The sequence below is a fragment of the Sapajus apella genome, unplaced genomic scaffold (assembly GCF_009761245.1).
Source record: "Sapajus apella isolate SASKATOON/1434 unplaced genomic scaffold, GSC_monkey_1.0 scaffold2, whole genome shotgun sequence".
Lineage (NCBI taxonomy): Eukaryota > Metazoa > Chordata > Mammalia > Primates > Cebidae > Sapajus > Sapajus apella.
This window is the reverse complement of record NW_022436942.1, coordinates 80,496,150-80,522,621: the sequence shown is the minus strand read 5'-3', so window position 1 is coordinate 80,522,621 and position 26,472 is coordinate 80,496,150. Positions and strand designations below refer to the sequence as shown.

The window sequence follows — 26,472 nt, the reverse complement described above, 5'->3', positions numbered from 1 at the left end:
AGTGGATCACCTGAGGTCAGGAGTTTGAGACCAGCCTGGGCCACATGGCGAAACCCCGTCTCTACTAAAAATACAAAGATTAGCCGGGTATAGTGGTGGGTGCTTATAATCCCAGCCACTCAGGAGGCTGAGGCAGGAGAATCACTTGAACCCAGGAGGCAGAGGTTGCAGTGAGCCAAGATTGTGGCACTGCACTCCAGCTTGGGTGACAGAGGAAGACTATCTCAAAAAGGAAAAAAAAAAAAAAAAAAACTCACAATACCATGAAATTGTCTCCTTGATGGTGAGAATACATGGTTTTTAGTGTATTCACAAAGCTGTGCAGCTATCACCACGGTCTAAGTGTGGCATATTTTAACTACCCCAAAAAGAAGTCCATGCCCGGTAGTAGTCCATCCCTATCCTTCCTTCCCCCAGCCTCTGGCAGGTACTAGTCTAGTTCAGTCTGTATGAATTTGCCTATTCTGCAGTTTCCTTTTTCTTTTTTTTGAAACAGAGTCTCACTCTTTTGCCCAGGCTGGAGTGCAGTGATGTGATCATACCTCACTGCAGCCTTGACCTCTAGGCTTGAGCGATCCACTAGCCTCAGCCTTTTGATTAGCTGAAACTACAGGCATGTGCCACCACACCTGGCTAATTTTTTTTAAATTTCTTTTATTTCAATTTTTATTTTTTGGAGAGACAGCATCTCACTCTGTTACCCAGGCTGGTTTTGAACTTATTCTGGAGATTTATTGGAAATGAAATCATAGAATACGTATGTGGTCCTTCGTGTGTGGCATCTTCACTTCGTGTCATGTTTTCAGGGTTCATCCAGGTTGTAGCCTGTGTCAGGGCGTCATTCCTTTTTGTTGCTGAATAGCATTGCATTGTCATGATATCATTCATCAGTTGATGGACACCTGATGGGTTGTTTCCACTGTTTGGCTGTCATGATATTTTTGAGAAAAGTTTTTTTGTAGACGTATATTTTCATTTATTGTGGCTATACCTAGGAGTAGAATTGCTGACTCATATGGCAACTCTACATTGAACATTTTGAGGAGCTGCCAAACTCCTGCGCTGAAGCTGTACCGTGTGTACTGCCAGCAGCAGCGTGTGAGGGGTCCAGTGGCACATCCACATGAACACCCTTGTTGTTCTGTCTTTTTTTGGATTATCACTTTGTCACCCAGCCTGGAGTGCAGTGGCGCAATCTCAGTCTCGGCGCACTGCAGACTGCCTCCCGGGCTCCAGTGGTTCTCCCACCTCAGCCTCCTGCGTAGCTGGGATTACAGGCACACGCCACCAAGCCTGGCTAGTGTTTGTATTTTTAGTAGAGATCGGGTTTCGCCACGTTGGTCCAGCTGGTCTCGAACTCCTGACCTCAGGTGATCCACCTGCCTCAGCCTCCCAAAGCGCTGGGATTACAGCCATGAGCCAGTACACCCAGTCTTCCCAGGTGGTTTTGTGTGTATTTTGGAGGTCCTTTTTTCAATGCAAAAATATATATATTTTATGAACTGAGATTATATTCCAGGTTGTTCAACTTGTTCTTTTCATTTCTCAAGAGATTGTGGCTTTCGCTTGTCACTTGTCGTGAAAATCTGCCTTATCCTTTGTAACAACAATGCAGTATCTGTCCTGTGGCCTTTTGCATTTCTGGGCATTAGCATGTGGCTCTCCCAGCATGTCCTGCCAGAGTTTAAACTCACCAGTGAATAGGACCCCCATGTCTCAGTGTAATTCTGTGTTCTACAGTCTTTTATTCAAGAGCTGATTCAGAAGAGCTGGCATGCCGGGTGAACAGTTTTCTTCCAGAAGCCGCAGCTCTGCCCAGGAAAGGTGCTTCCACGGCTGTACCCACCCTTGGGGCTGCCAGCCTTAGGGCCTAGACTGGCAGGCAGCAATTTGGAAAATGAACTTGAGTCCCCAGCTTTCCTGGCACAGGGTGAAATAACCGGAAATGATTTTATTATCTGTTGCTGTACCCCAGCCCCAGGAACAGAGAGGGGCCCCTAGGAGGCCCCTGTGGCCTGGCAGTAATTGGCATTTCCCCTCACAGGAGTGCTACCTGGAGGGCGACCAGACGAGCCTGTACCACGCAGCCAAGGGGCTGATGACCCTCCAAGCTCTGTACGGAACGATCCCCCAGATCTTCGGGAAAGGAGAATGCGCTCGGGTGAGATCTGGCTGCTTTCTGGTGGCAAAGGAGGGGCCCTTCACACCCCAAAAGGGAGCAGGAACGGGAATCTCCTTACACACAAATTCAGTTGATCCTAATTATTTATGAATACTCGTGAATTTGCCTCCCCATTAAAATGCACTTATAACCCTCCACGTCAGTATTCCGGGTGCTTTATGAGTGGGCACAGTGGTGAGTTTGAGTAACCAACTGCGCATGTTCCCATCTGAGGCTGGGTGACACTCCACTTTCCCATTTCAGCTCTCAGACTGCCAGCAAGTGTCCTTTTCACAGCCTCACTGTCATGTTTTTCACACATTTGTACATTTTTTGGTGATTTCACTGTTTAAAATGGCCCCCAGTCGTAGGGCTGAGGTGCAGTCTGGTGTCCTGAGCACAAGAAGGCTGTGATGTGCCTGGCAGAGACATTACATGTGTCAGAGACGCTTTGTTCAGGCACAAGCCACAGAGCTGGGACTGTGAGTTCAAGGTGAATCATAACAATGATGTTAAGTCAGGCACCTTTAAGCAGAAACACATAGAAAACTGGGTTCTGTGTTGATCATTTGACAAAAACGTTGAGACCAGAGGCTCACAGGAACCTAACTCTGCATTTCCCCCAGGAACTGTGGTCCCATCTTCGCTAATTTAGTGTTTACAGTGACTTCATAGAACATAACTACTGCAAATCCCAAGAACAGACTGACCTGATTTTATGCCTCATTGGCAAATGGCAGCTCCCTTGGCGCCAGTGTCGGGATGGGTGCCAGCTTTTCTAGAGCTGCTTATTTCTTAGCAGTGCACTCTTCCACAGTTTTCTCCATTTTTACTTTTTTGATTGTCTTTCTGGTTTTGGACGAATTTTATAATCTGCTGGCTCCCAGGAGGCCCCACCTCATCCAATGTTTTGTTTCCAGCAAGTGGCCAATATGATGATCAGGATGAAGAGAGAGTTTACAGGAAGCCAGAATTCAATATTTCCTGTTTTTGATAATCTCTTGTTGCTTGATCGGAATGTGGATTTATTAACGCCCCTTGCCACTCAGCTGACATATGAAGGACTCATTGATGAAATTTATGGCATTCAGAACAGTAAGTACGTGATGTCTGTTTCCACTAATAGGTAATATGAGAAGAATATCTTTTGTGGAGGCTACTGTGTATATTGGACACTTAAGCGTATTTGAAGTCAGAGATCCAATTTTAATGATGATTTCAAAGTGTATGTAGATTAATACAGACCTTATTGTAAACCATTTGGCAACATATAAAACTTTTCTAACCCTTGGCTCAAGAAAACCCAAAGCCTAAGAACATCCTTTGAGGAATCATCCCAAAAAAGGGGATCAGTGAGATTTGCATAAAAATTTCAATTTCCAGACTGGGCGTGGTGGCACACGCCTGTAATCCCAGCACTTTGGGAGGCCAAGGTAGGCAGATCATGAGGTTGGGAGTTTGAGACCAGCTGGTCAACATAGCGAAACCCCGTCTTTATGAAAAATAATAAAAATTAGCCAGGCATGGTGGCGTGTACCTGTAGTCCCAGTTACTTGGGAGGCTGAGGCAGGAGAATCGCTTGAACCCTGGAGGCGGAGGTTGTGGTGAGCCGAGATGGCACCACTGCACTCCAGCCTGGGCAACAGAGTGAGACTCCACCTCAAAAAAAAAAAAATTTTCAATTTCCATTTCTTACCAGAATTTCCCAAACAATCTCAGTGGTGGAGTACGTTATTAAATATTATGGAACCAGCAGGGCATGGTGGCTTACACCTGTAATCCCAGCACTTTGGGTGGCCAAGGCAGGTGGATTACTTGAGGTCAGTAATTTGAGACCAGCCTGGCCAACATGGTGAGACCCGTCGCTACTAAAAATACAAAAAATTAGCTGGGCATGGTGGTGTGTGCCTGTAATCCCAGCTACTTGGGAGGCTGAGGTGGGAGAATTGCTTGAACCTGGAGGCAGAGGTTGCAATAAGCCGAGATAGCACCACTGTCCTACAGCCTGGGCGACAGAGCGACACTTTGTCTCAAAAAACAGCAAATTATGGAAACATCAAAATAATAATTGTAGAACATAAAAAGCTGCATAGTCATGCTTATTTCAATTAGAAATTATTATATGTTTGTATGTGTATGTATTTGTGTTCCAAACTATATTTATAATACATAAAAAAATAACTGAGAATATCATAAGAAAGGGAAATAACTGGAGGCGGACTAATCAGATCATGCCTCCAAAGGGTCGGTTTCCAGAAAGCTGATTGCTTTACCTTGAAACAACAAAAGTACTGACTTTGACTTTCAGACACTGGGATTCAGTGACCTCTGAGCAAACTGCGGTTGTCAGTGACACAAGAGTTGGCAGCAGTTTAGTGCCCAGGCCTGTCTTTGTCCCTTGTGAGCCGAGGCAACGGGTCTCCCACAGAGGGCACTGGCGTATGGGATGCACACATCCGTGCGGCCGGCAGTAGCTGAGGAAGGCTGTGGGAGCAGAGGCGTTTGTGCTGGGTTTGGAAGGAAGCAGAGAGTTCAGACGGGGGTCCTGGGGCGGGGGCAGGCGGCGTCACACAAAAAGTCAGGATGAGCCAAGCAGCGTGCTTGAGCGGAGCGCACGACTGGGGAAATATTGTAGAGAAACGGCTGGTATAGAAGGTTGAGGCCACTCGATGGAAGACTTGGGTGGCTGGCCAGAGCTTGGGCTTGGTGGGTTGTTTGGTGAGAGTCACAAGCATTTTGGTTTGGTTGGTCTTGGCCCACATGATACTTTCTGTCAGCTTTAATGTGTTACATTTTAAGTAATAATCCTGAATTTTGCCATAACTTGAAAAATACTGGAAGCACTGGCAAGAGGCCATGCTCCCACTGGGTGGGTGGCTGAGACCCAGTATCCAGAGCTCCCTGCCTCACCGCAGACCCCACACCTGTCTCAGCCTGCCTTCTTCCCTCATCTGCATAGTCCCCGGCCTCTATTGCCATCCTGAATGAAGTCACAGGAGTCCAAGGAAAGGCCCAAGGGGAGGCATGTGTAAGGAAGATGGGGCTGGCCACGGTGGCTCACGCCTGTAACCCTAGCACTTTGGGAGGCCAAGGCAGGCAGATCACTTGAGGTCAGGAGTTTGAGGCAGACACACACACACACACAGACACGTAGCTGGATTTCATGGCACATACCTGGAGTACCAGCTACTCAGGAGGGTGAAGCATGAGAATCACTTGAACTCAGGAGGCAGAAGTTACAGTGAGCCAAGATCATGCCACTACACTCCAGCCTGGGCGACAGAGTGAGACTCTGTCTCAAAAAAAAAAAAAAAAAAAAAAAAAAAAAAAAAAAAACAAGGTGAAAAATTGAAAAAATATTTAAAAAAAAGATAGGCCTAAAATTCAGAGGGAAAACAGACCCATGGTTGCCAGGACTGCAGGAAGGAGATGGGGAGTGACTACTTACTGGCTATAGGGCTTCCCTTTGGGTTAAAAAAACTCTGGAACTAGAGACTGGCTGTGGTCCTACCATGTTGTATATGTACTAAATGCTACTGGATCATTCATTGTAAAACAAAGTGGTAATTTTTGTATAATGTGCAATTTACCACAAGAATGAAGGAATGCATGACCTGGGTGAGGGAATGGAGAGAGAGACATGAACAGGTGTTTCTACACACGCCTCCTTAAGGTCTTTTATAAGATTGTAAAAAAGTCTTATTATTATTGCTATTTGTCAAAAAAATGGCTACTACTCTACTACTTTGTAAAACTCTATTTATTGACAGAGGAATTCATTTCAGGAGAGCCCTCTGCTGGGTCGTGGGTGGAAATGAGAGAAATGGGGTGGTCCCAGAGTGTGTGCCACCCAGGAAGGCATGAAAGGAGTGCTCAGCAGTTGGGGATGGGGAATGGCGCAGGGGAAAGGGGACTGGGAGTTGGCCCAGGAGACAGCTGTGTAGGACAGGTGAGAGGTAGGTCGGAGGGAGTTTTCTAAGACAGTGTGTTTAAATTCCCAGCCTCCTTGTAGCAAGTTTTTTTGTAATATAAGTCAAACATTGATTAAGAAAAAAGTTGGAAAAATAGAAGAAAACATAGATCCCTTATTATCTTCCAACCCTACCCTATGGACCTATGGCCTCAAACCTTGGGAAAACCACTGTTAATTCTGTGGCGTATTTCCTTACCGTCTTTTTTTCCCCTTGTGTAGTTTATTTTAATGAATGAAAAATGGAATCAGGTTGTACAAATAGTTTCAAACCTGAGTTTTGATTTGGTAAGCTAATGAGCATTTTCCTAGTATATGCATTCATTAAAATCCACAATATAGATTGGGCACAATGGCTCACGCTTGTAATCCCAGCACTTTGGGAGGCCAAGGCAGGCAGTTCAGCGGAGGTCAGGAGTTCGAGACCACCCTGACCAACATGGTGAAACCCTGCCTCTACTAAATACAAACAAAAATTAGCTGGGTGTGGTGGTGCGCATCTGTAATCTCAGCTACTTAGGAGACTGAGGCAGGAGAATTGCTTGAACCCAGGAGGCAGAGGTTGCAGTGAGCTGAGATCATGCCATTGCACTCCAGCCTGGGCAACAAGAGTGAAACTCCTCCATCTCACCAAAAAAAAAAAAAAAATCCACAGTACATTTAAACCCTAGTTGACAGAGTCATTCCTCTAATGTTGGGCATTTTAGGTTTTTTCCTGTGTGTGTCATTATAAAAACATCTATATACATAAGTGGAGTTTTTATTTTTTGTTTATTTGTTTTTAATAGAGACGGCTTTCACCATGTCGTCCAGACTGGTCTTGAACTCTTGAACTCAAGCAGTTTACCCTCCTCAGCCTCCCAAATTGCTGGGATTACAGGTGTGAGCCACCGTGCCCAGCCAATGTTGTTGTTTTTGAGACAGGATCTCATTCTGCCGCCCAGGCTAGAGAACAGTGGCGTGATCATATCCCACTATTGCCTTGACCTTTTTGGCTCAAGCAGTCCTTCCACCTTGGCCTCCCAAGCAGCTGGGACTGTAGGAATGCTCCACCAGGCCCAGCTAACTTTTCAAGTTTTTATAGAGACAGGGTCTCCCTATGTTTCCCCAGCTGGTCTTGAACTAGGTTCAAGAGATCCTCCCAGGCCAGGTGTGGTGGCTCAAACCTCTGATCGCAGAACTTTGGGAGGCTGAAGCAGATAGATCAGTTGAGGTCAGGAGTTTGAGACCACCCTGGCCAATATGGCAAAACCCGTTTCTACTAAAAATACAAAAATTAGCCAGACGTGGTGGTGTGCACCTACAATCCCAGCTACTCAGGAGGCTGAGGCAGAAGAACCGCTTGAACCTGGGAGGCCAAGGTTGCAGTGAGCCGAGATCACACCACTGCACTCCGGCCTGGGTGACAGAGCAAGACTCTGTCTCATTTAAAAAAAAAAAAAAAAAGTGGCTGGGTGTGGTGGCTCATGCCTGTAATCCCAGCACTTTGGTAGCCTGAGGTGGGCGGATCACCTGAGGTTCGGAGTTCAAGACCAGCCTGGCCAACATGGTGAAACCCTGTCACTACTAAAAATATAAAAATTAGCCAGGCAAGGTGACAGAGCAAGACTTCGTCTCAAATAAATAAAATAAAATAAAATATAAAGAGATCCTCCCACTTTAGCCTCTCAAAGTGCTGGGGTTAGAGGCGTGAGCCACCATGCCCAGCCTACGTAAGATTTTTTTTATATATCAGATGATTTTCTTTCCCTGGATTCCCTGATGCAGGATTTTGGGGTGAAAGGCACTTGGTATGTGTTGCCAAATTGCTTTACTGCAGAGTTACATCAGCTCCATGCCATCAGCAGTTCATGAGCACATGTGGGGTGTTCCAGGGAAATAAAGACTCACTTGGCTTGGCAGGAGCAGAGTGGAGAGAAGGAGATTAAGGTTACTTCGCAGAGGAAGTGGATACCATGCTATTCTGGAGAAATATGTGAGAAATATATTTTATATCATGAGATAGAGTGAGAATCAGTGAGTAATATATTTTACATCGTGACCCAGTACATATATACATGTATATGTATGTGCATGTGAAACTGAAACAAAAGCTTTATTTAAAAAAAAACCTGAAGCCACCACTAGCTTCTCTAATGTCATGTGATCAGCTTTTGTATTTTCTGCTCTGTGCTATTTTGGGTACTGTTGTTTTCTTTTTGTTTTTAAGATGCTACTTGCAACCCACCAGCTTAATTTCATGATCCACTAATGGAACATGATCCACAATTTGAAAAAACGGAAAGAGACACTAGGGAGATCCTTGTAAGCTTTCAGAGTGGAAAAGTGACCTACTCTCTGAATAAGTTCAGGAAGTGGACATTGCTGCATGTGGTTTACATAAATGCGTCAAAGATAATTAGAACTGTGGTGTCAATATTTGAGTCACTACTTCCTGTACTTTGATCATGGAAAATCGAAAGCTCAGAGCTTTGTGTCGGTTGCCCTTACATTGTCTCCTGAGCTGGAAACTGTTTTGTGCTTGGGCGCGTGGTTGGTTCTTCCAGTCATTGCACACAGGTGCTTATTCCCTTCCATTGCCGTTCAGGTTATGTGAAATTACCTCCAGAGAAATTTGCACCTAAGAAACAGGGCGATGGTGGTAAGGACCTCCCCACAGAAGCAAAGAAGCTGCAGCTGAATTCTGCAGAGGAGCTCTATGCTGAGATCCGAGATAAGAACTTCAATGCGGTGGGCTCTGTGCTCAGCAAGAAAGCAAAGATCATCTCTGCAGCATTCGAGGTGAGGCAAGTTTGGGGTGTCATTCTGAAACTCTAGGTCTCAGGTAGATGCCCATCCCAGAGGGGAATGAATAAAAGCTCCAAAAATATGGAGCCATTAAGCCGGGCTTTGGTGCAACTTCACTCATCTTCAGTGACTACAAATTCCGTATTGGAAGATCCAAGGTTTTCTTTCATTTTAAACTTTCTCACACCCATGTGGTGTAAAGCTCTTTTTGCGTGGGGGGTAGGTGGAGGCACAAGTGTTCGCAGTTTACAGACTTCCATCATCAACATTTGCTTTATCATCTTTGAAATTCTTTCCTACCTCGCTTGAAAGGAAGCCATCAGTACTATAAATAACAGTTCCTCTCTAATAGAACTTGTGGTTCATGCTGCAAACTCAAGTTTAGCCAGTGTGACTGTGGCAGGGGACCCCAGCACGTGTGGTGAGTGATAATGAGACTGAAATCCCCAGCAACCCAGGGCTTTTAAATTGGCTTAATTATCACCTTTCTGCCTCCTCTTGCCGATTCACTAGTTTATTTTTGCCCAGGCTCCTTTGTGAAACATGGGAATTCAACAAGATGGTAAACTCTGAATATTTAGACTTTAGAAACATAAATTGGAAGTTTTTGAGAATGAATTTTTCATTGAGTATGTAGTTCCAGATTTTTTTTTTGAGACAGGGTCTCACTCTGTCACCCAGGATGGAGGCAGTGGTACAGTCACAGCCTACTACAGCTGCTACCTCCCAGGCTCAAGCAATCCTCCCACCTCAGCCTCCCGAGTAGCTGGGACCATAGGAACATGCCATCATGCCCGGCTAAATTTTTTGGTTTTTGGTTTTTTTTTTTGTAGAGACGGGGTCTCCCTGTGTTTTCCAGGCTGGCTTGGAACTCGGTGGTGTAATTCCAGATTTTATCTTTCTTAGGAATTATATTCATTAATCGATTTTCATATTTCTGAAGTTACTTTTGGTTTAAGTTATTAAATTTTGCCAAAAAATGTCATCACCAAGCTGGTTTGCTTTGTTCGTAGGCCATACTCAAGACTAAGGTTCAGGCCGGGCGCGGTGGCTCCCGCCTGTCATCCCAGCACTTTCAGAGGCTGAGGCAGGAGGATCGCTTGAGCCCAGAAGTTCTGGACCAGCCTGGGCAACACAGCAAGACACCATCTCTACAAAACAACTTCTTCTTCTTCTTTTTTTTTTTTTTTTAACTAGCTGGACACGGTGGCATATGCCTGTAATCCCAGCGACTCGGGAGGCTGAGGTGGGAGCCTGAGGTGGGAGCCTAGGAGTTGGAGGCTGCAGTGAGCTGTGAGGGTGCCATTGCACTCCAGCCTCGCCGACAGAGAGAGACCCTGTCTCAAAACCAAAGACAAGACTGAGGTTCAACAGAAAAAACGGTGTTGTTTTTTTTCTATTACACAGGAAACTTTTCCTCTTTATAGTACCCTCTAATCATTTTTTGTCTTGGTTTTTTACTCAGAGATTTGTATGATTTATGTAATACCGTCTTTCACCAGTACCCAGATGCCCACAAAATACTGACACAGTGTGTGAGCTGGTACACTGGAAGAGAGACGCTGAGGCATCTGCTTCTCTAAAGAAGTGCTAATTTGGGAGACAGGCACCATGAGCTCTATATTTCAGTGACATGTACATTTCTGTTTTTCTTTATAATGTTGGAGCTGTGTTTGGCCTGATTTATTTGTTGTCCATTCTGCCTTTCATATTAATATAAATGAAACATCCTCTAACAATACAAAAAACAGAGCACTTAAAATATCAGCCAGGCGTGGTGGCTCACACCTGTAATCCTAACACTTTGGGAGGCCAAGGTGGGTGGATCGCTTGAGGTCAGGAGTTTGAGACCAGCCTGATCAATACAGTAAAACCCCATCTTTACTAAAAGTACAACAATTAGCTGGGCGTGGTGGCAGGCACCTGTAATCCCAGCTACTCAGGAGGCTGAGGCAGGAGAATCACTTGAATCCTGGAGGGAGAGGTTCCAGTGAGCCAAGATAGCACCACTGCACTCCAGCCTGGGTGACAGAGCAAGACTCCCTTTCAAAAACATAAATAAAATAAATAAATGCATAAATAAACTATCTTCCCTGCCTGAGGCACTGCTGTCTTATTTCTTTCAGGAAAGACACAACGCGAAGACTGTGGGGGAGATCAAGCAGTTTGTTTCCCAGTTGCCACACATGCAGGCAGCAAGGGGCTCGCTGGCAAACCATACCTCAATTGCAGAATTGATCAAAGACGTCACTAGTGAGTATCCTTTGTAATGGTGGTTTCCATCTGGGGATACTAGCACACACAGCGTTTTATACCTAGGTCATCAACACCACGATGCCTCCTTGGGAGAGTCAGCTCTGTCTTAATACCATGTGTTATTCCCTGTGTTAACTAAGTATACGTATGTTAATAGTTAAGAATGTTCCAGGCTGGGCACGGTGGCTCACACCTGTAATCCCAGCACTTTGGGAGGCTGAGGTGGGCAGATCACCTGAGGTCAGGAGTTTGAGACCAGCCTGGCCAACATGGCAAAATCCTGTCTCTACTAAAAATACAAAAATTAGCCAGGCATGGTGATGCGTGTATATAGTCCCAGCTACCTGGGAGGCTGAGGCAGGAGAATCGCTTGAACCCCGGAGGCAGAGGTTGCAGTGAGCTGAGATCACACCACTGCACTCCAGCCTGGTCAACAGAGTGAGACTTCATCTCAAAAAAACAACAAACAAACAAAAAAAGAATGTTCCATTTGTTGGCTGGGCATGATGGCTCACGCCTGTAATCCCAGCATTTTGGGAGGCTAAGGTGGGCAGATCACTTGAGTCCAGGATTTCAAGACCAGCCTGGGCAACATGGTGAAACCGCATCTCTACCAAAAATACAAAAATTAGCTGGGCATGGTGGCACATGCCTGTAGTCTCAGCTACTCAGGAGTCTGAGACATGAGAATCACTTGAACCCTGGAGGTGGAGGTTGCAGTGAGCTGAGATTACATCACTGCACTCCAGCCTGGGTGAGCAAGACTCCATTTCAAAAAAAAAAAAAAATGTTCCATTTGTTAACTCAATTTTTTTCATTATCATTTATATGAAAAATATTTGGAATGTAGATAAGAGAAAAAATGTTAAGTTTGACATCATAATTTGAGATGGTTAATTTTTTTAATATAGCTTTTTTCCTTTTACTTTTTTATTTTGAGACAGTTTCACTCTTGTTGCCCAGGCTGGAGTGCAGTGGTGCGATCTCAGCTCACCGCAACCTCCGCCTCCTGGGTTCAAGCGATTCTCCTGCCTCAGCCTCCCAAGTAGCTGGGATTACAGGCATGTGCCACCATGCCCAGCTAATTTTGTATTTTTGGTCGAGATGGGGTTTCACCTTGTTGGTCAGGTTGATCTTGAATTCCCGACCCCAGGTGATCCGCCTGCCTCAGCCTCCCAAAGTGCTGGGATTACAGGCGTGAAACACTGCGCCTGGCTGCTTTTTTTCTTTTTGAAGTATTACTTAATTGGCCCAGGGTGATTTTTTGTTGTTGTTGCTGTTGTTCTTTCCTTGAATACTCTATGCAGAATTGGTACAGAGAGTATATGTCGAGTATTTTGAAAGAGCTCAGAAGATGTCTATTAAAGCAGACATGAGTTTGCTCATTACAACACAGGGCTGTAAAAGCTGAGTAGGAGATTGTTTCATGAAGTATACTTCAAATCTTAACTAAAACACAGTGTTGGAAAATCAGTCCTTTGTTTTTCTGTTAGTAGAAGTGGAAACCAGTTGAAATTGGGTTGAACCTAATGATGAAAATGAAATGCTCTTGAGGAATTAGCTTTTATTGATACTGACGCTCATTCTGGGGTCTGTACTGAAATCCTAAGGATACCAAGGAAGGCCATTGTCAACTCTATCTCAATGTAACTTAGGAGCACAGAGGCCTAGGGTTTTTCATGTTTCCTAGAAGATTTTCTTCAGATGATGACTTGAACTTATTGCTTGCTTGCTTTTTTTGCATGATGTCTGGTTCTTTTCTTTCTTTCTTTTTTTTTTTTTTTTTTTTAGTTTTTGGAGACAGTGTCTTGCTCTGTTGCCCAGGCTAGAATGCAGTGGCATGATCTTAGCTCACTGTAACCTCTGCCTCCCAGGTTCAAGTGGTTCTCGCCTCAGCCTCCCGAGTAGCTGGGACTACAGATGTGTGCCACCACAGCTGGCTAATTTTTATATTTTTGGTAGAGATGGGGTTTGGCTGGCTGGGCGCGGTGGCTCATGCCTGTAATTCCGGTACTTTGGGAGGCCGAGATGGGTGGATCACCTGAGGTCAGGAGTTCGAGACCAGCCTGGCCAACATGGTGACACCCCATCTCTATTAAAAAAAAAAAAGAAAGAAAAACGAACAAAAAAAGGGAGAGGGTTTGGGTTTGGCCATGTTGATCAGGCTGGTCTTGAACTCCTGGCCTGAAGTGATCCACCCACCTCAGCCTCTCAAAGTTCTGAGATTACAGGTTTGAGCTACCATGCCCAGCCACCTGTCTAGTTTCTGAACCATGCTCTGTGTATAAAAGCATGCCACTCCAGTAAATTAACATATAATTTCTAAGTTGCAAATTTGCTAATTAATTCATTTTAGCTTCTGAAGACTTCTTTGATAAATTAACCGTGGAACAGGAGTTTATGTCTGGAATAGACACCGATAAGGTATGTGGACAAAAAAACCTCTTTAACAAGTAATTAAAAGCTTATTAAACATTAGATCATAGTCAGAAAAGCAACTGCTTTGATTCCCATGCCTTGCCTACATTTTTTTTTTTTTTGAGACAGAGTCTCACTCTGTTGCCCAGGCTGGAGTACAGTGGCACGATCTCGGCTCACTGCAACTTCTGCCTCCCAGGTTCAAGTGATTCTCTTGCCACAGCCTCCTGAGTGGCTGGGATTACAGGCATGTGCCACCACGCCTGGCTAATTTTTTTTTTTTTTGTTTGTTTTTTTTTGTTTTTTTAATTATCTCCAGTAATGGGTATAAGCAAATTTTTGTATTTTTAGTAGAGACGGAGTTTTACCATTTTGGCCAGGATGGTCTCAAACTCCTGACTTCAGGTGATCTGCCCGTCTTGGCCTCCCAAAGTGCTGGGATTACAGGCATGAGCCTCTGCGCTCAGCCGCCTAAATATTTTTAAAAACAAATACAAAATGTGCAAGTGTAGATTTTATAATGTAACAGATATTTACCGTTATTCTGTGCAAGACTCTTTCTGCCATACATGGCAAGATGAGACCAAGCCCCTGAAATCAAATATTTTTAAATTAAGATATTTGCTCTTTTGAGAGAGTTTCTTATATAATTCCTTTAAATATCTAACTCTGTTAACAAATTTTTTTTTTTTTAAAGATGGGGTTTCACCATGATGGCCAGGCTGGTCTTGAACTCCTGACCTCAGGTGATCCACCCACCTTAGCCTCCCAAAGTGCTAGGATTACAGGCGTGAGCCACCGCGCCCAGCCGTTAACAAATTTTAAATTAACTTTATGAAAATTCCTAACATTAAACAATTACTGACACTTTTTGCTAGATAAATTGTTGATATTATTGAAATGGACTAGGTACCTGGTAGCCTCTCAGAAGCACTTCCTTAGAGACAGATGGGTCCAGACAGACATTTGGAGTGACCAATTGTATTCTCAGTGGTCTTGGGCTCCAGTGACTTGGCCTAATCACTTGGGTGGTGTTTTTGTGTGTGTGTGCATGTGTGTGTGTGTGTGTGTGTGTGTGTGTGTCTTAGCCAAGGTGTGTATGTGGCTGGGGCTAGGAGAGCTATTTCAGGGAGGGGTTAGGGATTGTGAAAAAATAACTGATTTTCCCATATATCATAATATATGATATATGGGAAAATAATAGTAAACATCAAGTTCTTTTAAGTTCCCAAACCGGGTATTGTGTGTGTGTGTGTGTGTACACGTACGTGTGTGTGTGTATATATATATATATGTATATGTATGCTACTTTATTTCTAGGTCAACAATTACATTGAGGATTGTATTGCCCAAAAGCACTCATTGATCAAGGTGTTAAGACTAGTTTGCCTCCAATCTGTGTGTAATAGTGGGCTCAAACAAAAAGTTTTGGATTATTACAAAAGAGAGATTCTCCAGGTAAGTATATTTTAAAATTATTAATTTGCCAAGGGGGACAGCATCTTTTTAAAAAATACTTCATGGGCCAGGCACAGTGGCTTACGCCTATAATCCTAGCACTTTTGGAGGGCGAAGCAGGTAGATCACTTGAGGTCAGGGGTTTGAGACCAGCCTGGCCAACATGGTGAAACCCTGTCTCTACTAAAAATACAAAGATTAGCTAGGCGTGATGGTGTGCACCTGTAGTCCCAGCTGTTTGGGAGGCTGAGCCAGAAGAATTGCTTGAACTCAGGAGGCGGAGGTTACAGTGTGCCAAGATCACACCACTGCACTCCAGGCTGGGTGACACAGTGAGACTCTGTCTCAAAAAATAATAAAAAATAAAATTTTTTTTTAAATAAAAAATTCAAAGCTGCCATTTTGGTATATTATTACCACTGTTTTTCAAATTTTTTAACACCTAGAGGAATTGGTCTTGGAAGCCATCATTGCTTATTATATTTGTGTGATAATAGCTAACAGGCTGGGCACAGTGGCTCACCCCTGTAATCCCACTATTTTGTAGGACTGAGGCAGGAGGATCCTGGAGGCCAAGACCAGCCTGGGCAACAAAGCTGTTTTAACAGAAAGTAAAAAATAATGATAGCTAACATTTATTGAACATCTACTCTATGCTAGGGTCTATTGGAAAAGCTTTATGTGCATTTGTTTAATCTTTACAACATTGTACCTTATTAACTGTAGTTAACAACAACAGCAACAACAAATCTTCACAACCACCCTGTGAGTTAGACACTGTTATCATCCCAGTTTTATGGATGAAAAGCTGAGGCGCAGACTAGTTTAGGTAACTCACCCAAGGTTACCTGGCTGGTAAGTGGCACAGCCAGTGGTAAAACCCAGGCAATTTGGATGTAGCGCCCATGTTCTTAACTTGGCAATTATACAATGGAGGAAAAGAACTTTCTGCCAATTTCTGATAACAGTTGCTTAGCAGATTTACTTAAAGTAAGCCTGTGTTACTTTGTAATAAGGAAGAGCCAACTCTTATTTTAAAAAATTCTCCCCTTTGTTTGAAAATGGTTCAGGTAGTATTTCTTTGCTATTACCAGGTGTAGTTCAGTACATTTTTATTAAAATCGAGTGCTCATTAATTTTTTGTTTTTGTCTTTTTTCAAGTTATACATTCTTGTATAAGAGTCAAATAATGCGGAAGTACACGGAACAAAATGTGAACATCCCCTGTACCCTGCTCATACCCGCATTTCCCTCCCCAGATGTGACTAGTGTCAGCAGTCTGGTTTGCTTCCTTCCAAACTCCATTCTTTGCATTTATAGACAGAGAATCTTTCCATACACAGACTTCAGAGCGAGATTGGCTGGATCCTTCAGCTCTGCTCTTCACTAACTGTGTGACCTTAGGCAGGTTACTGAAACATCTCTGTAAAATGAAGATAATAATGATACCCACATCATGGGGTTAGAGCCAGGATGACTGAGTTAATATATGAAAGTGCTTAGACCAGAACGGGGCCCAGCTCTTCGAAAGTATTACAGAAATGTTGGCTACCTTTTAAAATTTATTTATTTTTTGAGACAGTGTCTCACCCTGTTGCCCAGGCTGGAGTGCAGTGGCACAATCTTGGCTCACTGTAATCTCTGCCTCTTGGGTTCAAGCCATTCCCCTGCCTCAGTCTCCTGAGTAGCTGGCATTACAGGTACTTGCCACCAGGCCCAGCTAATTTTTGTATCTAGGAGAGGGGGTTTCACCATGTTGGCCAGGCTGGTCTTAAACTCCTGACTTCAAATGATCTGCCTGCCTCAGTGCTGGGATTATAGGCGTGAGCTACTGTGTCCAGACCCTTGGCAACTTTTTTTTCTTTTTTTTTTTTTTTTTGAGTTGGAGACTCACTCTGTTGCCCAGGCTGGAGTGCAGTGGCATGATCTTGTCTCATTGCAACTTCGACTTCCAGGGTTCAAGCTATTCTCCTGCCTCAGCCTTCTGAGTAGCTAGGACTATAAGCACACGCCACCATGCCTGGCTTATTTTTGTATTTTCAGTAGAGGTGCAGTTTCACCATATTAGTCAGGCTGGTCTTCAACTTCTGACCTCATGATCCACCCCCCTTGACCTCCCAAAGTGCTTGGATTACAGGTGTGAGCCACCATGCCCGGCCCTTGGCTACTTTTAAAAAATAGAAATAATATCCTAATCTACACAATATTTTCTATTGTTTTTAATATGTCCTGGAGAGCTTTCTTATTAGGATGTATAGATATGCCTTATTCTTTTTTAGAGCTAATTATATTCAGTATATAAATACACTGTTATTTATTTGATGCTCACTTATGTTGGATCCATAAATTCTGACTTTAAAGTAAAATTTTAAATTTCTCTTTGGAACTGCTAATTAACAGTAGCAGGTGAAGCAGTTTTAGGGCAGGTTTCATCCCTCCACCCTGTCCTCTGTGCCCGTCCACTGGCATTGCTGGACTTCGGTAGCACGTCCTGCAGTACAAACCAAATTGATTTGTTGGAAGTGCCCTTCTTTGAAAATTGCAGAAATCCTTTTCCTGATCCAACATCAAGGCCAAATGACTTCCCTTGCAGACATACGGCTATGAGCACATATTGACCTTACATAACCTGGAGAAGGCTGGCCTGCTGAAACCACAGACGGGGGGCAGAAACAATTACCCGACTATTCGGAAAACATTACGCCTCTGGATGGATGATGTCAATGAGCAGGTATGCCACACTTACCTCATCTCAGCTTAGTGACTGGTTAGATCATCCACATGACAACATATACTTCTGAACCTACACATTTGCCTTGCTTTCTAAAAACAGTGTTCTAATGTTTTTGAAAAAGTAGTGTATTCATGTATGGTATCTATCAGAATCCCAGTAGGAAACAGAGAATACATTTAAACCGGGGAGTTTATCTAGAGAGTTTAATAAAGATGTGGGCCAGGCACAGTGGCTCACGCCTATAATCCCAGCACTTCGGGAGGCTGAGGTGGGCAGATGACTTGAGCTGAGGAGTTTGAGACCAGCCTGGCCAACATGGTGAAACGCCATCTCTACTATACATACAAAAATTAGCTGGGCGTCGTGGTGCACGCCTGTAACCACAGCTACTTGAGGGGGTGAGGCAGGAGAATCGCTTGAACCCAGGAGGTGGAGGCTGCAGTGAGCTCAGATTGCTCTACTGCAATCCAGCCTGGACAACACAGCAAGACTCTCTCTCAAAAAAAAAAAAAAAAAAAGATATGGGGTCAGGTGCAGTGGCTCATGCCAGTAACCCCAGTATATCAGGAGGCTGAAGCATACAGATTGCTTGAGTCCAGTAGTTTGAGACCAGCCTGGGCAACATGGCAAAACCCTGGCTCTACAAAAAAAAAAAAAAGCTAATGGTGGCACGACTCTTTAGACCGGGAGCCTGTGGTTGGAGGACCACTGAGCCTGGGAGGCAGCTAAAGTGAATCATGTTTGCACCACTGCACTCCAGCCTGGGCGACAGAGTGAAACCCTGTCCCAAATAAAGGTGTGGCAAGAGTGGACACCGGTAAGAGGCAGTGCAGGGAGGAGTCAGTGCCAGCCAAGGCCTGAAGGGCAAGGAGAGGGGGCTGTTCTAGAAACTCATCTTGGAACCTGGAGCGAAGAGCTGTAGTGGGGCCATCTGATGAGGTAAGGGGTGAGGGGCCTCTCGCTGAAGGTACGGTCGACCTCCAGCAGAGGAAGCCGGCCATGACAACCTTGTCCTCACATTACCGCCCACTCTCCAGTCCACTCTGAGGCTTTGCATTCTCCAAAGAGAAGGCATTGGAGAGTGTTGGTGTCAGACCTACAGGCCCATCTCTGGGCATAGAGCATTGCAGACAAGGGTGGAGAGGAGTTGGGAGATGTCCAGCACTCGTAAACAAACCAGCCATGGCTGGGCACAGTGGCTCACACCTGTAATCCCAGCACTTTGGGAGGCCAAGGCAGGAGGATCACTTGAAGTCAGGAGTTTGAGACCAGCCTGGCCAACATGGTGAAACCCTGTCTCTACCAAAAAATACAAAAGTGATCCTCCAAAAACTGGAAAAAAAATACAGATGGTGAAGCATGTACCTGTAGTCCCCGCTACTGTACTCGGGAGGTTACGGTGGGAGGATCACTTGAGCCTGGGAGGTAGATGCTGCAGTGAGCCGAGACTGCACCGCTGCACTCCAGCATGGGCAACAGAATGAGACCCTGTCTCAAAGTTTAAAAAGGCTATGCAGAAGCAGGGCCATCAGGGTCAAGTGAGTTTCCTTCCACAGTTTCCCCTCAGAGGCAGCCACTATGGCCAGCTTTTTATCTATCCTTCCAGAAAGATTCTATGCATATACAAACATTTTTACACAAAGTGCATATTCTTTACTGTTGGTCTCCAAAGTGGGGTGCACTTTGCTTTACATTTATTATTTATTCTAATGTTTCTAAATTTCAGTCTTTTTTGGTTTTTCATAAGGGACTTTATTAGGCTGCCTCTTGCAACAAAAGCTCGTAACTAGACAGTCTCCTCTGTCAGGAGCAAAATTGGATTTTTTTTTCCCAGTGGGAAAATAGAGATCCCTAATGTATATCATGTACGTATTAGTTCAGCTGTCTTCACCGTCCTGACCTTTCTGTCTCTGGTCTCACCCACCACTTAACAAAAGGATCTTGAAGAGTCTTCTGTGGTCTTCCCCTTCTTTTTAATTTTTCTAAATTGCTACATAGTGGTTTTGAGGCCATACCTTATTTAACAGATTCCAGTTGATAGAAATTCTGGTTGTTTCCAGTCTTTGCTATTACATGCAGTGTTGCAGTAAATATGTTTATACTTTGGTCTATTATCTTTTGTTCTGCAAGCAACTCTGTAGGATTAATGCCTAAAAGTAGAATAGCTAAGTTCAAACGTAATTGCGCATCATTGCTCAGCTAGGGAGTGCCAAGTTCCACCCACACAAGAAGTCTCCTGCTGGCTGGACACGGTGGCTCGCACCTGTAATCCCAACACATTGGGAGGCCAAGGCGGGTGGATCACCTGAGGTCAAGACCAGCCTGGCCAACATGGTGAAACCCCATCTCTACTAAAAATACAAAAAATTAGCCAGTAGTGGTGGTGCACACCTGTGATCCCAGCTACTTGGGAGGCTGAGGCAGGAGAATTGCTTAAACTTGGGAGGCCAAGTTTAAGGTTGCAGTGAACTGAGATTGCACCACTGCACTCCAGCGTGGTTGAGAGAGCCAGACTCTGTCTCAAAAAAAAAAGAAGTTTCATGTCAGACCAAGTAACAGTTTTTCATCTGTACCTAGAGCTGCTTTGAGTGGCTTTTTGAGATTTGAGTCAAAAGTGAAGCTCTGGCTGCTAAAATTGAGCCCCGCTGGGCTGGATTAGAACAGGGCATGGCAGGGGTGGCAGCTGTATATCTGTCTTTAAATCCAAATCAAATAATTTTGGATTACCCAAAAGGCCACAGTCAGGGAGCTCTAAGACTCTGTATCAACAGGCTTTTGTTCTTTAAATCTCACAGAACCCCACGGACATATCCTATGTGTACAGTGGCTATGCCCCACTCAGCGTGCGGCTGGCTCAGCTGCTCTCCCGGCCTGGCTGGCGGAGCATCGAGGAGGTCCTCCGCATCCTCCCAGGGCCCCACTTTGAGGAGAGGCAGCCACTGCCCACAGGACTGCAGAAGAAACGTAAGTCCCAGTCCAGCATCTACAGATAATTATGTACTGTCAGTGTGGTTTTCAGGTATTGTACAGTTGGCTTTGTAAAATACTTGGTAAAGCACATAGGAGTCAGAATTAAATATACCTCTTTTGTTCGTTGCTATTGTATATAGTAAGCACTAGGATCAGATTATTCCCTGAGGGGTAATAGCTTTCAGTCTCTATGTTGAGAATCTCAGGAGTTAGAAAACACATTGAGATTAAAATCAGTGTTCCTGGGTTTCAAATGAACTGTCTGGATGAAGACTCTTGTTTATTATGAATGATAAAATGTTTGAAGGGGTAGGAAGAGAAGCACCACTAATAAATAGTTTTTTAATTCTGAAATGTTTACATTTTAGGTCAACCGGGAGAAAACCGAGTCACTCTGGTGTTTTTCCTCGGGGGCGTAACCTTTGCTGAAATTGCTGCCCTGCGATTTCTTTCCCAGTTGGAAGATGGAGGTACAGAATATGTCATTGCCACCACTAAACTAATGAATGGAACCAGTTGGATAGAGGCTCTGATGGAAAAACCATTCTAGGGTGTTCAGAAGAGACCTAACAAGTGTACTGCAGAGTAAACTGCCTCATTGAAGAAGTTGCTGAAAGGAAGTAAAACCCCATAGAAGAAACATGGGGTTACAGAATATAACCTGGGGTCAGCTTCTTAAATTATACTCCTGTTTACTCCTTTCTCCTTCTCTTTTGTATTTCTTTTCTTTTGTGGTGGGGGGATGGAGTTTTGCTCTGTCACCCAGGCTGGAGTACAATGGCCTGATCTCACCTCACTGCAACCTCCGCCTCCTGGGTTCAAGTGATTCTCCTGCCTCAGCCTCCTGAGTAGCTGGTACTGCAGGCATGCGACACCACGCCTGACTAATTTTTCTATTTTTAGTAGAGATGGTGTTTCACCATGTTGGCTAGGCTGGTCCTGAACTCCTGACCTCAGGTGATCCACCTGCCTCATCCTCCCACAATACTGGGATTACAGGTGTGAGCCACCATGCCTGGCCTCTAATCTTCTGAAGAAAGAAGAATAGAAGAGAATCAGCCTGAGTGAAAGAAGCACTGGTTTTGAGGTTTCTAAGCTCAGGGTCTTCATTAGAGACCTCTGGAAATACGTTAAGGATGGTGGGGGTAGATATACATTCAGCCACACAAATGGGGCCAGCTCTTAAAGCTGAGACTAAGGAGGTAAAACTGGAAATAAAAAGAGGAAGTCCATCCCTAATCTCCAGCGCTGTATTTCTTCAAGGCACATCTGGCCTAGGACAGTGATTAAGTGTTAGGAGCTGGAGATCATTTTATCACTGAGTTGAGATTTCTTTTTCCTGCGAGTATGGGAGATTATATTTAGGGTCACCAGTTCCTGTCTCAACTGATCACTAAGGCAGCTTTGCTTCCTTCTTACAAAGCAAGAGGTTTGGGGGAGCTTCTTGGCCAGCAACAAAGTTTATGCTCTGTGGGATCAGCTACATCTCTCTAGGTTCCATACTTATCAGGGGCTTTTGACATGAAAGAATGTGATAATTGGGGAGCAGCCTTCTGAGAATTCAGCTTTGAAAGAATTCAAAGACACTTTCTGGTTTTTCGTTTTTGTCTTGAGACAGCGTCTCGCTCTGTCACCCAGGCTGGATGGAGTGTAGTGGCGTGATCTCGGCTCACTGCAACCTCCATCTCCCAGGTTCAAGTGATTCTCCTGCCTCAGCCTCCCGAGAAGCTGGGATTACAGGTGTGCACCACCATGCCTGGCTAATTTTTGTATTTTTAGTAGAGATGGGGTTTCACCATGTTGGTCAGGCTGATCTTGAACTCCTGATCCACCCACCTCAGCCTCCCAAAGTGCTCAGATTACAGTCATGAGCCTCCGTGCCCAGCTTCAAAGACACCTCCTTAGCACACACATTATTAACTCCAGACACAGCAGTGGTGGACGCCTGCATTGTGGTTTTCATTTTCTCTTCTGTCATCATGGGCCCACCATCCAGCTGATCCCACAGTGAGCAGGGGCAGCTCTTGCCTCTTCAGCCTCTGGCCACTTCATCTCCATGGTAACTGCCACATGTACTTTTCCAGTAGTCTGCGACCACTCCATACCCAGCTGAAAACACTCTGTTTCAGCCCCCTCTCTGGTGAACTCAGCCTTCTCCAGTTGTATCTCTTGATGATCTTGGAAACCAGCAGTCACAGCTGCTGCTACTTATGCAGGGGACTGTCAGGCTGTGGTGGAGAGTAGGGGTGTTGGAGGGGAAGTTGGAAATCCATGTGTTCCCTGCTTCTAAGCTGCTCCATCTCAGCTTCTGGAGGAGTTGAGGCACCAAGAATGGCACTAAGGTTGGTCACTTCGCTGTCCTTGCCCAAGCCTCCAGCAAAATTAGCTGGTCCCCTGCTCTACTGGATCTCAGCCAGCTGTGGTTTTGGTTGTTACTTAGTAACCACACATTGTTTTTCCTCACTTTTTTCATTAGTGGAGTGTTTTTGTTTGTTTGTTTGTTTTTTCGAGACGGAATCATGCGCTTGCCCAGGCTAGAGTGCAGTGGTGCGATCTCGGCTCACTGCAACCTCCACCTTCTGGGTTCAAACAATTCTCGTGCCTCAGCCTCCCATGTAGCTTGGATTATAGACGTGTGCCATCGCACCCGGCTAATTTTTTGTACTTTTAGTAGAGATGGGTTTTTCACCATGGCTGGTCTCAAACTCCTGACCTCAAGTGATCCACCCGCCTCAGCTTCCCAAAGTGCTGGGAGTACAGGCATGAGCCACCGTACCCGGACCTTTAGTGGAGTTCTGATGGGCACGGTAAATGTTATTAATGAAAGAGAAATTCTGTATACTTTAAAAAAATCTCTTTAGTAAAAGAATGAAGGGTGTCAGAGATAATATTTGAAAGATTTGTTTCTCATGGAATTAATTTGGCCTTGACATTCAGTATTTGGGAAATGTCTTTAAGAAAACCATTCTTGTTGTAGGAAATCCTTTTTCAAATGCTTGTTATCCCAGGGAGGTTAGTTTATACCTTCCACCTCAGGCAGTCATCAGCTGCTTTAGAGAATGAAATCTACCCTGCCCCTCTATGTTTTGGCTCCTGGGGCTCAATTCAGGTCTGTTCAAGTCTCCCTGGCTGGGGATTCTGTCCTGTGAACAGATACTCAGTTGTAGTGTCATGTGTCTGCATTCACTCATGCTTGCTTGCTCAGAACATAGCTAGGTCAGCTCTTAAAAATGCATTCAGCAGAAGACTTTAAAACATCAATTGCTTCATTTGTATCCAAATAGAAAGTGGCAGATAATTATATATCGTATGCCTTTGTGTAAGTTCATTTAATACTTGAAGCAGTCTTTGTCGCAAAAGAGTGTGCCCTTACGGAGAAAGGATATGTGAACTGTACATTTATTGTTGGAGAGAGTGGATTGTTTACATCATGTCTGCACTTTTGTCTAGTTGGGTAGACAGTTCTACACCAGCAGCCCCCAACTAAAGAAGTCTACATAGACACTGTTTTGTGTCTTGCTACACAGTGTTGAATTCTAGCCAATAGAGAATTAAGTATTTGTTAATTGTGGAGCAAAAGAGTAATGGTAAAAGAGGGATGATTTCAAACAGCACATGTAATTTTCAGAGAAAGCTGGGACAGTCTCATTGTGAGTTTTTTTTTTTTTGTTTTTTTTTTTGAGACAGAGTTTCGCTCTTGTTACCCAGGCTGGAGTGCAATGGCACGATCTCAGCTCACCGCAACCTCCGCCTCCTGGGTTCAGGCAATTCTGCCTCGACCTCCTGAGTAGCTGGGATTACAGGCACGCGTCACCATGCCCAGCTAATTTTTGGTATTTTTAGTAGAGACGGGGTTTCACCATGTTGACGAGGATGGTCTCAATCTCTTGACCTCATGATCCACCCGCCTCGGCCTCCCAAAGTGCTGGGATTACAGGCTTGAGCCACCGCGCCCGGCTCATTAGGAGTTCTATTCCATTTAGATCTTTCCTCACTGGAAATGGATTATGATTAAGCATGACATGCTGGTCTGTCTTGTTCTCAGTTGTTCAGTAAAGACCAGCCTGTCACCAGGAGGAAGTGTTTGTATTGAGCAGAGTTTAATTCAAGAAGAAATTTTTTTTTTGAGATGAGGTCTTACTCTGTTGGCCAGGCTGCAGTGCAGTGGCACAATCATATAGCTCACCTCAGCCTCGAACTCCTGGGCTCAAGCAGTCCTCCTGCCTCAGTCTCATAAGCAGCTGGGACTGTAGGAGTACACCCAGCTTTTTTTTTTTTTTTTTTCCTGTGACAGGGTCTATGTTGCTCAAATTCCTGGCCTCAAGAGAAATAATTTTTTTCTTTTTTATTAAATGTATTAACTTTTTAATTTTCTATAGAGACAGTCTCACTATGTTGGCCAGGGTGGTCTCAAACTCCTAACTTCAAGCAGTCCTCCTGCCTCAGCCCCCGCAAAGTGTTGGGATTACAGGTGTGAGCCACCACATCAGCTGAAAGACTCTTTTTAAAATATCAAAATGAACTGGATGTCTAAAGCAGACAGTAAGAAGGACTCTGATAAAGAGGGACTATGATAAAGATCGTGAGGCATAGAAATGCAGACATCATGTAGACAATCTTTGGACTGTGAATTTACTGTAAAATCTGACATATTCAATCATGTGGTTTAATATGACATCCCATAGAAAATAGAGGATACTTTTTTTGTCAGACAACAGAAGCAAAAGGCAGTTATTTAAAATTTCTCAGATTCTTTTTATTTCTAAATGGATAAGTGTGAATTTCCAGCCACATAGTGTTTCTTAGCTTCAGTTACTCTGTTGCTGTGAAACACCCAAAATCGGATGGTAACAAGAGGCTACAAAGGCTAGAACGTGTAACTGCCTGGAGACATCCATTTGGAGGATGTGAGAGTTAAAAGGGAACAGAATCAGGCCTATTTTTAATAGCCTGTCTGGTTCATCCATTATTTTGGTGTGGGGGACGGTATAAATCTCAGCTGTACTCTGTTTCCAGTAGGTAGGACACGGAAGATAACCAGTTCTCGGGGGTAGTAATTACTACTCACTGGCTTCCTGAGCAGCTTGATAATGTTCTGCTCCTGTTTTCAGCCTCACTGTGGCCAAGGCAATAATTTGATAATAAGAGATCCTGATTAAATTAAGGAGCCATTTGCTTCTGGATGATGATGTTGATAAAAGGGTTGATGTCCACACTGCCTGCTCTTTCAAAGGTCAAAAAACAGTCTTGAAGTAAAAACTGCAACAAGCAAAATAATCGGAAGTAGCTTAGTTTGTGTTTTCATTTCCTTTGTTGTTGCATCTGGGAAAGTGTTCATTGCAGAAATCGTCACTGGCTCCTTTTGCCTCACATTTGGAGGAGGTGAAATTGGAAGTGTCACATTGGAAAGGTGCCTGCCTGTACAATGAGTCTGTAAGCTGCGAAACTCTGTAAATTGCAATCAAGCACTTGGGAGATTTCGGTCACCTAAGCTTGGTTCTCACACACGTGCATGCTTGCATTTGCATGTTTTTTAAGACAACAGCTTTTGTTTTATTTGGGCGGTCATAAGTGACCACTGGTGCAGTGGTTCTTCTGGTGCCCAGACTCGGAGGAGATGGGACTGCTCTCCATGTGTCAGAAACGAAACTACTGGCACTCTAACCTCTTACAGTATTGAGAAAAACACAAGACAAGAAGGGGCTTGAACTACCCACT

At 44.4% G+C, this 26,472-nt stretch overlaps 1 protein-coding gene across 2 annotated transcripts in view; it reads left to right on the top strand.

Moving 5' to 3' along the window:
• Window positions 1-21,990, top strand: part of VPS33A (VPS33A core subunit of CORVET and HOPS complexes) — a 30,987-nt gene extending 8,997 nt beyond the window's left edge. Inside the window, exons 5-13 of one of the 2 annotated variants that reach the window (XM_032242569.1) lie at window positions 2,045-2,161; window positions 3,082-3,256; window positions 8,719-8,912; window positions 11,045-11,171; window positions 13,531-13,598; window positions 14,913-15,050; window positions 17,644-17,781; window positions 20,580-20,748; window positions 21,123-21,990. In XM_032242569.1, the coding sequence (XP_032098460.1) occupies window positions 2,045-2,161; window positions 3,082-3,256; window positions 8,719-8,912; window positions 11,045-11,171; window positions 13,531-13,598; window positions 14,913-15,050; window positions 17,644-17,781; window positions 20,580-20,748; window positions 21,123-21,304 (1,308 nt within the window). In that variant the 3' untranslated portion in view covers window positions 21,305-21,990. The remainder of the gene's footprint in view (window positions 1-2,044; window positions 2,162-3,081; window positions 3,257-8,718; window positions 8,913-11,044; window positions 11,172-13,530; window positions 13,599-14,912; window positions 15,051-17,643; window positions 17,782-20,579; window positions 20,749-21,122) is intronic. The other variant, XM_032242572.1, reaches the window with a different exon arrangement.
• Window positions 21,991-26,472: the final 4,482 nt, after the last annotated feature.